The 15,282-nt window shown below is 42.4% G+C and overlaps 1 protein-coding gene across 2 annotated transcripts in view; it reads left to right on the top strand.

Moving 5' to 3' along the window:
• LOC106601791 (Na(+)/H(+) exchange regulatory cofactor NHE-RF2) overlaps positions 1–15,282 on the top strand; it is a 65,847-nt gene that overhangs the window by 39,672 nt on the left and 10,893 nt on the right. For both annotated transcript variants that reach the window (XM_045715604.2, XM_045715605.2), the window contains one exon: positions 10,754–10,972. In XM_045715604.2, coding sequence (XP_045571560.1) covers positions 10,754–10,972 — 219 coding nt within the window. The remainder of the gene's footprint in view (positions 1–10,753; positions 10,973–15,282) is intronic.

Raw genomic sequence — 15,282 nt, 5'->3', positions numbered from 1 at the left:
TCATTCTTTCCTTTACACGGATCAGTCGTCCTGGTCCCTTTGCAGAAAAACAGCCCCAAAGCATGATGTTTCCCCCCCATGCTTCACAGTAGGTATGGTGTTCTTTGGATGCAACTCAGCATTCTTTGTCCTCCAAACACGACAAGTTGAGTTTTTACCAAAAAGTTATATTTTGGTTTCATCTGACCATATGACATTCTCCCAATCCTCTTCTGGATCATCCAAATGCTCTCTAGCAAACTTCAGACGGGCCTGGACATGTACTGGCTTAAGCAGGGGGACACGTCTGGCACTGCAGGATTTGAGTCCCTGGTGGCGTAGTGTGTTACTGATGGTAGGCTTTGTTACTTTGGTTCCAGCTCTCTGCAGGTCATTCACTAGGTCCCCCCGTGTGGTTCTGGGATTTTTGCTCACCGTTCTTGTGATCATTTTGACCCCACGGGGTGAGATCTTGCGTGGAGCCCCAGATCGAGGGAGATTATCAGTGGTCTTGTATGTCTTCCATTTCCTAATAATTGCTCCCACAGTTGATTTCTTCAAACCAAGCTGCTTACCTTTTGCAGATTCAGTCTTCCCAGCCTGGTGCAGGTCTACAATTTTGTTTCTGGTGTCCTTTGACAGCTCTTTGGTCTTGGCCATAGTGGAGTTTGGAGTGTGACTGTTTGAGCTTGTGGACAGGTGTCTTTTATACTGATAACAAGTTCAAACAGGTGCCATTAATACAGTTAACGAGTGGAGGACAGAGGAGCCTCTTAAAGAATAAGTTACAGGTCTGTGAGAGCCAGAATCTTGCTTGTTTGTAGGTGACCAAATACTTATTTTCCACCATAATTTGCAAATAAATTCATTAAAAATCAGAAAAATGTGATTTTCTGGATATTTTTTCTCATTTTATCTGTCATAGTTGACGTGTACCTATGATGCAAATTACAGGCCTCTCTCATCTTTTTAAGTGGGAGAACTTGCACAATTGGTGGCTGACTAAATACTTTTTTGCCCCACTGTACTTCTTTCTATCCTAATACCAGGACCTAGTTCTATTTTAATACCAGGACCTAGTTCTATTCTAATACCAGGACCTAGTTCTATCCTAATACCAGGGCCTAGTTCTATTCTAATACCAGGGGCTAGTTCTATTCTAATACCAGGGCCTAGTTCTATTCTAATACCAGGACCTAGTTCTATCCTAATACCAGGACCTAGTTATATTCTAATACCAGGGGCTAGTTATATTCTAATACCAGGGACCTAGTTCTATCCTAATACCAGGACCTAGTTATATTCTAATACCAGGACCTAGTTCTATTCTAATACCAGGACCTAGTTATATTCTAATACCAGGACCTAGTTCTATCCTAATACCAGGACCTAGTTATATCCTAATACCAGGACCTAGTCCTATTCTAATACCAGGACCTAGTCCTATTCTAATACCAGGACCTAGGTCTATCCTAATACCAGGACCTAGTTCTATTCTAATACCAGGGGCTAGTTCTATTCTAATACCAGGACCTAGTTCTATCCTAATACCAGGACCTAGTTCTATTCTAATACCAGGGCCTAGTTCTATTCTAATACCAGGACCTAGTTATATTCTAATACCAGGACCTAGTTCTATTCTAATACCAGGACCTAGTTCTATTCTAATACCAGGACCTAGTTATATTCTAATACCAGGACCTAGTTCTATCCTAATACCAGGACCTAGTTATATCCTAATACCAGGACCTAGTCCTATTCTAATACCAGGACCTAGTTATATTCTAATACCAGGTCCTAGGTCTATCCTAATACCAGGACCTAGTTCTATTCTAATACCAGGGGCTAGTTATATCCTAATACCAGGACCTAGTTATATTCTAATACCAGGGCCTCGTTCTATTCTAATACCAGGACCTAGTTCTATTCTAATACCAGGGGCAAGTTATATTCTAATACCAGGACCTAGTTCTATTCTAATAACAGGACCTAGTTCTATTCTAATACCAGGACCTAGTTCTATTCTAATACCAGGACCTAGTTCTATTCTAATACCAGGACCTAGTTATATTCTAATACCAGGACCTAGTTATATTCTAATACCAGGACCTAGTTCTATTCTAATACCAGGACCTAGTTCTATTCTAATACCAGGACCTAGTTCTATTCTAATACCAGGGGCAAGTTATATTCTAATACCAGGAACTAGTTCTATTCTAATACCAGGACCTAGTTCTATCCTAATACCAGGGGCTAGTTATATTCTTATACCAGGACCTAGTTCTATTCTAATACCAGGGGCTAGTTCTATCCTAATACCAGGACCTAGTTCTATCCTAATACCAGGACCTAGTTCTATTCTAATACCAGGGGCTAGTTATATTCTAATACCAGGACCTAGTTCTATTCTAATACCAGGGGCTAGTTATATTCTAATACCAGGACCTAGTTCTATTCTAATACCAGGACCTAGTTCTATCCTAATACCAGGACCTAGTTCTATTCTAATACCAGGGGCTAGTTATATTCTAATACCAGGACCTAGTTCTATTCTAATACCAGGACCTAGTTCTATTCTAATACCAGGACCTAGTTCTATTCTAATACCAGGGCCTAGTTCTATCCTAATACCAGGACCTAGTTCTATTCTAATACCAGGACCTAGGTCTATTCTAATACCAGGACCTAGTTCTATTCTAATACCAGGACCTAGTTCTATCCTAATACCAGGGCCTAGGTCTATTCTAATACCAGGACCTAGTTATATTCTAATACCAGGACCTAGTTCTATTCTAATACCAGGACCTAGTTCTATTCTAATACCAGGACCTAGTTCTATCCTAATACCAGGACCTAGTTCTATCCTAATACCAGGACCTAGTTCTATCCTAATACCAGGACCTAGTTCTATCCTAATACCAGGGCCTAGTTCTATTTTAATACCAGGACCTAGTTCTATCCTAATACAGGACCTAGTTCTATTCTAATACCAGGACCTAGTTATATTCTAATACCAGGACCTAGTTATATTCTAATACCAGGACCTAGTTCTATTCTAATACCAGGACCTAGTTCTATTCTAATACCAGGACCTAGTTCTATCCTAATACCAGGACCTAGTCCTATTCTAATACCAGGACCTAGTTCTATCCTAATACCAGGACCTAGTTATATTCTAATAACAGGACCTAGTTCTATTCTAATACCAGGGCCTAGTTCTATTCTAATACCAGGGGCAAGTTATATTCTAATACCAGGACCTAGTTCTATTCTAATACCAGGGGCTAGTTCTATTCTAATACCAGGACCTAGTTCTATTCTAATACCAGGGGCTAGTTCTATCCTAATACCAGGACCTAGTTCTATCCTAATACCAGGACCTAGTTATATTCTAATACCAGGTCCTAGGTCTATTATAATACCAGTGGCTAGTTCTATCCTAATACCAGGACCTAGTTCAATTCTAATACCAGGACCTAGTTCTATCCTAATACCAGGACCTAGTTATATTCTAATACCAGGTCCTAGGTCTATTCTAATACCAGGGGCTAGTCCTATCCTAATACCAGGACCTAGTTATATTCTAATACCAGGACCTAGTTCTATTCTAATACCAGGACCTAGTTATATTCTAATACCAGGACCTAGTTCTATCCTAATACCAGGACCTAGTTATATCCTAATACCAGGACCTAGTCCTATTCTAATACCAGGACCTAGTCCTATTCTAATACCAGGACCTAGGTCTATCCTAATACCAGGACCTAGTTCTATTCTAATACCAGGGGCTAGTTCTATCCTAATACCAGGACCTAGTTATATTCTAATACCAGGACCTAGTTCTATTCTAATACCAGGACCTAGTTCTATTCTAATACCAGGACCTAGTTATATTCTAATACCAGGACCTAGTTCTATCCTAATACCAGGACCTAGTTATATCCTAATACCAGGACCTAGTCCTATTCTAATACCAGGACCTAGTTATATTCTAATACCAGGTCCTAGGTCTATCCTAATACCAGGACCTAGTTCTATTCTAATACCAGGGGCTAGTTATATCCTAATACCAGGACCTAGTTATATTCTAATACCAGGGCCTCGTTCTATTCTAATACCAGGACCTAGTTCTATTCTAATACCAGGGGCAAGTTATATTCTAATACCAGGACCTAGTTCTATTCTAATAACAGGACCTAGTTCTATTCTAATACCAGGACCTAGTTCTATTCTAATACCAGGACCTAGTTCTATTCTAATACCAGGACCTAGTTATATTCTAATACCAGGACCTAGTTATATTCTAATACCAGGACCTAGTTCTATTCTAATACCAGGACCTAGTTCTATTCTAATACCAGGACCTAGTTCTATTCTAATACCAGGGGCAAGTTATATTCTAATACCAGGAACTAGTTCTATTCTAATACCAGGACCTAGTTCTATCCTAATACCAGGGGCTAGTTATATTCTTATACCAGGACCTAGTTCTATTCTAATACCAGGGGCTAGTTCTATCCTAATACCAGGACCTAGTTCTATCCTAATACCAGGACCTAGTTCTATTCTAATACCAGGGGCTAGTTATATTCTAATACCAGGACCTAGTTCTATTCTAATACCAGGGGCTAGTTATATTCTAATACCAGGACCTAGTTCTATTCTAATACCAGGACCTAGTTCTATTCTAATACCAGGACCTAGTTCTATTCTAATACCAGGACCTAGTTCTATCCTAATACCAGGACCTAGTCCTATTCTAATACCAGGACCTAGTTCTATCCTAATACCAGGACCTAGTTATATTCTAATAACAGGACCTAGTTCTATTCTAATACCAGGGCCTAGTTCTATTCTAATACCAGGGGCAAGTTATATTCTAATACCAGGACCTAGTTCTATTCTAATACCAGGGGCTAGTTCTATTCTAATACCAGGACCTAGTTCTATTCTAATACCAGGGGCTAGTTCTATCCTAATACCAGGACCTAGTTCTATCCTAATACCAGGACCTAGTTATATTCTAATACCAGGTCCTAGGTCTATTCTAATACCAGGGGCTAGTTCTATCCTAATACCAGGACCTAGTTCTATCCTAATACCAGGACCTAGTTATATTCTAATACCAGGTCCTAGGTCTATTCTAATACCAGGACCTAGTTCTATCCTAATACCAGGACCTAGTTATATTCTAATACCAGGTCCTAGGTCTATTCTAATACCAGGGGCTAGTTCTATCCTAATACCAGGACCTAGTTCTATTCTAATACCAGGACCTAGTTCTATTCTAATACCAGGACCTAGTTCTATTCTAATACCAGGGCCTAGTGTCTATCCTAATACCAGGACCTAGTTCTATTCTAATACCAGGACCTAGGTCTATTCTAATACCAGGACCTAGTTCTATTCTAATACCAGGACCTAGTTCTATTCTAATACCAGGACCTAGGTCTATTCTAATACCAGGACCTAGTTCTATTCTAATACCAGGACCTAGTTCTATTCTAATACCAGGGCCTAGTTCTATTCTAATACCAGGGCCTAGTTCTATTCTAATACCAGGACCTAGTTCTATTCTAATACCAGGACCTAGTTCTATCCTAATACCAGGGCCTAGTTCTATTCTAATACCAGGGGCTAGTTCTATTCTAATACCAGGGGCTAGTTCTATTCTAATACCAGGGGCTAGTTCTATTCTAATACCAGGGGCTAGTTCTATCCTAATACCAGGACCTAGTTCTATTCTAATACCAGGACCTAGTTCTATTCTAATACCAGGACCTAGGTCTATTCTAATACCAGGACCTAGTTCTATTCTAATACCAGGGGCTAGTTCTATCCTAATACCAGGACCTAGTTATATTTTAATACCAGGACCTAGTTCTATTCTAATACCAGGACCTCGTTCTATTCTAATACCAGGACCTAGTTATATTTTAATACCAGGACCTAGTTCTATTCTAATACCAGGACCTCGTTCTATTCTAATACCAGGACCTAGTTCTATTCTAATACCAGGACCTAGTTCTATTCTAATACCAGGACCTAGTTCTATCCTAATACCAGGGGCTAGTTCTATCCTAATACCAGGACCTAGTTCTATTCTAATACCAGGACCTAGTTATATCCTAATACCAGGGCCTAGTTCTATTCTAATACCAGGGGCTAGTTCTATTCTAATACCAGGGGCTAGTTCTATTCCAATACCAGGACCTAGTTCTATTCTAATACCAGGACCTAGTTCTATTCTAATACCAGGACCTAGTTCTATTCTAATACCAGGACCTGGTTCTATTCTAATACCAGGACCTAGGTCTATCCTAATACCAGGGCCTAGTTCTATTTTAATACCAGGACCTAGTTCTATCCTAATACCAGGGGTAGTTCTATCCTAATACCAGGACCTAGTTCTATCCTAATACCAGGACCTAGTTATATTCTAATACCAGGACCTAGTTCTATTCTAATACCAGGGGCTAGTTCTATCCTAATACCAGGACCTAGTTCTATCCTAATACCAGGACCTAGGTCTATTCTAATACCAGGGCCTAGGTCTATCCTAATACCAGGGCCTAGTTCTATTCTAATACCAGGACCTAGTTCTATCCTAATACCAGGACCTAGTTATATTCTAATACCAGGGCCTAGTTCTATTCTAATACCAGGACCTAGTTCTATTCTAATACCAGGACCTAGGTCTATTCTAATACCAGGGCCTAGGTCTATCCTAATACCAGGACCTAGTTCTATCCTAATACCAGGACCTAGTTCTATCCTAATACCAGGACCTAGTTCTATTCTAATACCAGGGCCTAGGTCTATTCTAATACCAGGGGCTAGTTCTATCCTAATATCAGGGCCTTGAGTTCTTCCTGGTCAGGTCATGTGGTCAGGTAAAAGTCCTGACCCTACTTACAGTGCATACTGTTTCCTGACAATGTGACTTGACCAGGAAAAGCCCTGCACTCAGCCTGACTATGTTGTATGGATATCATGAAGGTGGAAAACATTCTGTTTGGATTTTCCTTTAGGAATCATTAGGATTTATGCCTGTTACTTTCCAATGGCCGTGTTCAGAACAGAAACGTAGCTCACACATATTGGAATGGGAGTGGAGAATGTTATTCTGTACAGAGTTCCTAAACAGAACACTCGATTTTCCAAAACAAGGATGGAGTTCTCACCCTGAAGTGATTTCCTGATTATAGGCTTGTTTGCCGACAGAAGGGAAAAACAAAAACTCGATTTTGTTCTGTTTCTCATCAAAATATCTAAAAGCCACTGACTCATTAGAGAGAAAATCAAAGAACCCCCCCCCCCCCAAAAAAAAAGTATAATTCTAACATGGATCAATCCAAGTCTTTTCTACAGTGATAGCGTTGGAATAGTCCATTTTCCCTCATAAATAGGGGTGGAGGTTGAAAACTGCCTAACCCCACCTGAAAAATAACAAATCTAGTTGGAAATGAAACTACCACATGTACACTGGCTTTATATCCATCCAGAATTCCAGATATCATCATTAACCTAGATAGGAAATACCTCTTATTCTTGTTCCCAGTTGGCTCCAAAACTCCCACACTGTTGCCAAGTGGAGTTGGAGGAGTGAAGCCTGGAGGGCGGCCATATTTGGCAGTGTTGTGATTTATATTCTCTATCTCTGCTGGCTGTCAGCTCAACTAACCAGTCCCTCCACACCCGTCACAGGTGTGAGAGTGACTATAACTGAAAGATGTTGTAACACCAAGCTCAGTGCAGTACACCACATGTAACAACCACTTCTTTAATGTTTGTATAAGGTATGCTCAAACATCGTCTCATAATGATCATGTCATAACATACATTGTCTCATAATGATCGTGTCATAGCATACATCGTCTCATAATGATTGTGTCATAACATACATCGTCTCATAATGATCGTGTCATAATATATATCGTCTCATAATGATCGTGTCATAACATACATGTCTCATAAGGATCATGTCATAACATACATGTCTCATAATGATCGTGTCATAACATACATGTCTCATAATGATCGTGTCATAACATATATCGTCTCATAATAATCGTGTCATAACATACATTGTCTCATAATGATCGTGTCATAACATATATCGTCTCTAAATGATCATGTCATAACATACATCAAGTCATAACATTGATTATTTTCCTTTGTTTAGTTCTCCTCTGTTTTTTCTCCATTCATTTAATATATGTTATCTTGCCCTTCAGAAACAGGAGAAAACAATCACATGAACGACTGTTGGTGTACTGACATTTGATCATTGCCATCTGGCTTGCAGAAATAGAGAAATCCCATTTAGATATACAGTATTGTCAGAGTTGTTATGACCACTTGGCTTGGACAGATCCTCAGAAGGCTTCTCATAACTTCCAAGTCCCTTCTTGTTAACTGATGCATTGTTTTTCCTCCAAGCCTTAACCAATCACCACTCTTTAATAAGACATCTCCCGTTTCGCTGCACCTCAGCCTAGATTGGCCCTCACAGATGGTGCTGGCTAAGGTAGAGCGAAGGGGGCCTTTGGCACAGAAAGAGGAAAACACACACACGTACAGAGGGACGATGACATGGGCCACCCTCCAGGGGGTGATTAGTGCTGTGTGGACGGGCATCTAGAGGCAGTCAGAGGTTGGCTTGGCAGGGACGGCCGTCTCCCCTTGCTAATGTCTACCAGCAGGGCTGTTCACACTGTTTACCTTACTCTCAGACCTTCCTAACTCACTCACTCACTCACTCTCTCTGTTTCAACTCTCTCGTTTCTTCTTTCTCTTTCATACATACACACAACCTCTCTTTCTCTTTCCTCTCCTCAACTTTTTCTCTTCATCTCTCTCTATACCTCTCTCCCTCTTTCCTCTCTCTTTATTTCCTCTCTTTCTCTCAATCTCGCTTTCCCCCTCCATCCCTCCCTCCTCTATCTCTCTCTATGTGGATCCAGGACAGATCCCAGGGCGCTAATAGCTAAGTGACCTCTCTCTATTAAGCCCCACCCCTTCCTCCTGGCCTTGCGGTCACTTCCTGCTTCTCCTCCAATAAGAATTAATTTGAATGAAATCAGTCTGAATCATTCCATTGTACTCCAGACCAGGCCTGGATGACTTTCTTAGGGCATCCTTCCCAGAACGCTGTTGGGTTAAGCAATTTTATGGAATTCTGTCCATGAAATGGGCCATGATTTATATTTTGGTGTTGAGGAGAGAGAGAGAGAGAGAGAGAGAGAGAGAGAGGAGAGAGAGAGAGATTTAATAAGTATTAAAACAGATTTTCCCTCCCCTATTAGATATCTACCTCTTAATACTTCTAAAAGTGACATCCATTCATCTGCGTACTCCTTCCATCCCACACCCATCCCTCCCTCCTTCTCTCCTTCTATGCCCAGCGAATGGACGACTGTTGTTGTTGTCCCTCCATGTGAGCCAACATAATGCACCACACCCTGTGTGTCTGTCTGCTAAAAATACCTTGGCAGGACTCGATGTATTGTCTGATGACAGGCGATGTATAATGCAGATATTGTGTGATAGTACACACACACCACACACACACACACACACACACACACACACACACAAACACACTGATAACGTGTGTCAGGTATACGTTCTGCATTGGGTGTTTGAGGGATAGGGTCCCATATGGGGGTTAGCCCAGACCCCCTACACCCCCTTTACCACTCCCTAACAACTCTTTATCACCCCACAGTGGAGGTGAGGTTACACCATGTCATTAATAACACTCTGACACCAGTGACACGTATTGTTGGTGAATGAACCTAGATGCTCATTGTGACCTTTTACACAGATACTCAACATTTACTGTGATACCCATGTACAGTGTAGTCTACACTCTTAGAATAAAAGGTGCAATCTAGAACCTAAAAGGGTTCTTCAGCTGTTTATACAGTAGATAGGTAGGGGTCATATCTTCAATCTGTTCTGCTTCTCTGACTCAAGTTAAACAGGATATACAGTAGATAGGTAGGGGTCATATCTTCAATCTGTTCTGCTTCTCTGACTCAAGTTAAACAGGATATACAGTAGATAGGTAGGGGTGGTATCTTCAATCTGTTCTGCTTCTCTGACTCAAGTTAAACAGGATATACAGTAGATAGGTAGGGGTGGTATCTTCAATCTGTTCTGCTTCTCTGACTCAAGTTAAACAGGATATACAGTAGATAGGTAGGGGTGGTATCTTCAATCTGTTCTGCTACTCTGACTCAAGTTAAACAGGATATACAGTAGATAGGTAGGGGTGGTATCTTCAATCTGTTCTGCTTTTCTGACTCAAGTTAAACAGGATATACAGTAGATAGGTAGGGGTGGTATCTTCAATCTGTTCTGCTTCTCTGACTCAAGTTAAACAGGATATACAGTAGATAGGTAGGGGTGGTATCTTCAATCTGTTCTGCTACTCTGACTCAAGTTAAACAGGATATACAGTAGATAGGTAGGGGTGGTATCTTCAATCTGTTCTGCTTCTCTGACTCAAGTTAAACAGGATATACAGTAGATAGGTAGGGGTTGGGATCAAGCAGAAGACACATTTCATTTCCCTGTGATAATGGACAACAAATTAAACACATTAGTGGTGTTTGTTTGGTAGAGAACACAAACAAGCAATAAAGACTATTGGAGGGATCCAAACTTCTTTCTGTACTTCAATTTGACAAGACTTCTTTGAGTACTCAGTAGTGTATATGACTAGACTGTAGATTATATTATGTATCTTTCTCTCTGTTCACTACAGGAGGCTTTGGCCCATGTTAATGCCCATGTCCAGGTGGCGCGGCCACCAGTGGACCCATCGGAGCTGTTCCCCAGGCTGTGCCACCTGGTGCGGGTCGAGACTGGCTACGGCTTCAACCTGCACAGTGAGAAGTCCCGGCCGGGCCAGTACATCCGCTCCCTGGACCCTGGGTCTCCAGCCGACCACGCCGGGCTCAGACCACAGGACAGACTCATAGAGGTGAGGAGAGAGGGGATGGGTGGAGGAGGGGAGAGGAGAGGGGGATGGGTGGAGGAGGGGAGAGGAGAGGGGGATGGGTGGAGGAGGGAAGGATGGGTGTTGAAAGAGGGCAAGTGGTTAGAGACTAAAGAAGGGTGGGGGACTGTGGAGCTCCATGAAGGTGTTTATTTTTCATGAAGGTGAGGAGGATAGGTTTGTGAGGAGGAGGCTGGGAAGAAGGGCTAGTCCAGGAGGAGGATAGAGGTGCAGGGGATTGGTGGGAGAGGGAGGAGGGAGTCTGATGTCTTAATAATCATGGAACTATGGACCAGTAGATGCTTGGTTTGTAAACTTTAGACGTAAACTTTAGACAAGTGGTGAGAGAGAAGGAGACAGACTCCAATCAGCTAGTTTACAATGGTCCTAATGAGACCCTAATGAGGTGGGCTTTGAGAAATGGGGTTGGAACACCCTAATTAAGGGGGTTTATAGAACATGTCAGAGAGAGAGAGGGAGTGGGGTGATTGAACATGTGTCTGAGATAAGGGATACAGAGTGAGACCCCAAGAGGCCTTTTACTCCCCTATGTACATGCAAATGGATGTGTGCTTGCTTGTGAATGTTTGGGTTTGTGCTTATCAGTGTGTGTGTACACAGGTGTGACCTCGTGTGGCAGCAGTCTCAATGCTCATCCTTCATGCGTGTGCAGGGCCACATGTGCCTGGTTTAACCCCTCTAATGATACCACTGCTATAACACGGCCTGGACTCCGGCCTCATCTCTCACATGTTTTAGTTGAGATTAAGGAGGACAGGCTGATAGTGGGGAGAGGTTGTTCATCAGTCTGAAAGCAGGATACAGACGGGAGAGAAACATATGAGGCATGAATGTGTGGGAGAAAGAAGGGATGGGGGGGATAGCAGAGGGTCAGAGATAGAGGGATAGAAGGAGACAGACAGGGGAGAAGCAGACGTGTGGAACATACTGATCCTGCTCACCATACACCCTCTCAATCAGACCCCCAGACACATTCCCATGAGCCCTGACCCCAGAGCAGTACATCAGGGCCTAACAGGGCCAAAACAGGGTAAAACAGGGTCAAATACAGGGCGGACGTAAAATACACCGCATCAGGACGTAAAATACACCGCATCAAAAACACAGGGTCAAATGAAAGTCACACAGAGCCAAACAGAATCTAGCTTAGTTTAACTAAACCTAACCTGGCTCGTAGCATTACCATGACGTTACCATAGCGTTGTGGTGAAAACACAAGGCTGGAAACAGTATAAACAAACCGTAATATGGCAGGCAGAGCAGTTGGATACAGTAGACCCCAACAAAGAGAGACACACACAATCACACACACACGCACAGCTATACCATTCCAGTCCTGCCCATACAGTATGAGTAACACGGACGGCTATACCATTCCAGTCCTGCCCATACAGTATGAGTAACACGGACGGCTATACCATTCCAGTCCTGCCCATACAGTATGAGTAACACGGACGGCTATACCATTCCAGTCCTGCCCATACAGTATGAGTAACACGGACGGCTATACCATTCCAGTCCTGCCCATACAGTATGAGTAACACGGACGGCTATACCATTCCAGTCCTGCCCATACAGTATGAGTAACACGGACGGCTATACCATTCCAGTCCTGCCCATACAGTATGAGTAACACGGACGGCTATACCATTCCAGTCCTGCCATACAGTATGAGTAACACGGACGGCTATACCATTCCAGTCCTGCCATACAGTATGAGTAACACGGACGGCTATTACCATTCCAGTCCTGCCCATACAGTATGAGTAACACGGACGGCTATACCATTCCAGTCCTGCCCATACAGTATGAGTAACACGGACGGCTGCACACACACTGGCACTAGAGGGAGGAGTTGCTTTCAATGCTTTGATGTCCCTCTGTCTGTCCAGCAACAGGAAACAGTGAGAGTGAACTGTAGCTATGGGAGCTAGCTTCCTGTGTCTGTTAGATGACAATAACAGGCCAGGTCACTCCCTGTCCATGTGCTCTAAGGTCCATAAATAGGTTTTATCATGTTTATATAGAGACTAAAGAGTCCCTGCCCTGAACCTGAAGATACACATTGTCACGTCCTGACCAGTATAGGGGTTATTTGTATTTGTAGGTTGGTCAGGACGTGGCAGAGGGTATTTGTTTTATGTGGTTCGGGGGTTATGTGTATTGTAGAAGGGTGTTTTATTTATGTATTACGGGGTTTTGGTGTATGTTCTGGGTTTTGTATTCTAGGTTGGTTTTCTAGTTTGTTTATTTCTGTGTGGTCTGTGTGGCTCCCGATCAGGAACAGCTGTACGTCGTTGTTCCTGATTGGGAGTCATATATTAGTTGCGTGTTTTCGCCTGGGGATTTGTGGGTAGTTGATTTTGCACTGCTTGTTATTATAGCCTGTAAAACTGTTCCTGTCATTTCTTTGTTTATTGTTTTTCCGTGTTCACATGTTAATAAATAATAATGATGAGCACGCAACCCGCTGTGCCTTGGTCCTCTCTACCCAACGACACCCATTACACACATCCAGAAAGAGAGACAGAGAGGCCTAGATCTTCTGCACAGATTCTGTCAGACCTGGACCCTGACAGTAAATCTCAGTAAGACAAAAATAATGGTGTTCCAAAAAAGGTCCAGTTCCTAATAAAGCCCCTTAAATTGAAATGTAATTGACAGAGATACCCTGCCCTGAACCTGAATACACACACGCCCAGGGAGAGAGACAGAGATACCCTGCCCTGAACCTGAATACACACACGCCCAGGGAGAGAGACAGAGATACCCTGCCCTGAACCTGAATACACACGCCCAGGGAGAGAGACAGAGATGCCCTGCCCTGAACCTGAATACACACACGCCCAGGGAGAGAGACAGAGATGCCCTGCCCTGAACCTGAATACACACGCCCAGGGAGCGAGACAGAGATACCCTGCCCTGAACCTGAATACACACGCCCAGGGAGAGAGACAGAGATGCCCTGCCCTGAACCTGAATACACACACGCCCAGGGAGAGAGACAGAGATACCCTGCCCTGAACCTGAATACACACGCCCAGGGAGAGAGACAGAGATGCCCTGCCCTGAACCTGAATACACACACGCCCAGGGAGAGAGACAGAGATACCCTGCCCTGAACCTGAATACACACACGCCCAGGGAGACAGAGACGGATGACTACACAGGACAGTAAATACAATGGGCTCCATTGGGTTAATACAGGGTATAGTTCAATGCAGTACTGTAGGACATTCCACTGACTCCCCTCCCCACTGCTTAGATACTGTAAACACTCAGAGAGCCCATATACTTGAGACAATACAGTACTGTTTGTCTCTACTGTGCTCTTCAATTCATAACAATAGAATCTCATTCTACGTCTATGCATTACCTCCCACAATATGTCTGCAAAGCAGCATTCAGCAACCATCTGTGACATTCCACCACATCATATTCAAAAAGGTATTTGTAGATCAAGAGCCTGTATTGGTGTCCTCTTCTGAACACAACACAGTTAAAAGCCTTGGCCTTCTCCCTTCCTGTATGACTGGGGCTCAACAGCATCAGCTGTGTTTTGACAGGACCAAGTGAAAGGGATTTCTAATGAACACAGTCTGGGTGTACAGTTTCAGCTCAGAGTGGTATAGTCATTGAAACCCTGTCTGTGTTGGCTAGATTAGCGCTAAGTGAAGTTACTCCCTACCCACTGATTCAGGGTCCCTATAATCAGTGGTGGAAAAAGTACCCAATTGTCATACTTGAGTAAAATTAAAGATACCTTGATAGAAAATAACTCATGTAAAAGTGAAAGTCGCCCAGTAAAATACCTGAGTTAAAGTAAAAAACGATTTGGTTTTAAATATACTTAAGTATCAAAAGTAAAAGTATAAATCATTTCACATTCCTTATATTAAGCAAACCAGATGGCACAAGTTTCTTGTTTTTAAATGTACGGATAACCAGGGGTACACTCCAACACTCAGACATCATTTACAAACGAAGCATGTGTGTTTAGTGAGTCCGCCAGATCAGAGGCAGTAGGGATGTTTTCTTGATAAGTGCATGAATTTGACCATTTTCCTTTCCTGCTAAGCATTCAAAATGTAATGACTACTTTTGGGTGTCAGAGAAAATGTATTAAGTAAAAAGTACATCATTTTCTTTAGGAATACAGTGGAGGAAAATTAAAAGTTGGCAAAAATATAAATAGTAAAGTACAGATACCCCAAAAAACTACTTAAGTAGTACTTTAAAGTATTTTTACTTAAGTACACTATATATACAAAAGT

Source organism: Salmo salar, chromosome 03 (genome assembly GCF_965601325.2).
Source record: "Salmo salar chromosome 03, fSalSal1, whole genome shotgun sequence".
Lineage (NCBI taxonomy): Eukaryota > Metazoa > Chordata > Actinopteri > Salmoniformes > Salmonidae > Salmo > Salmo salar.
This window is presented reverse-complemented; position numbering and strand designations above follow the sequence as displayed.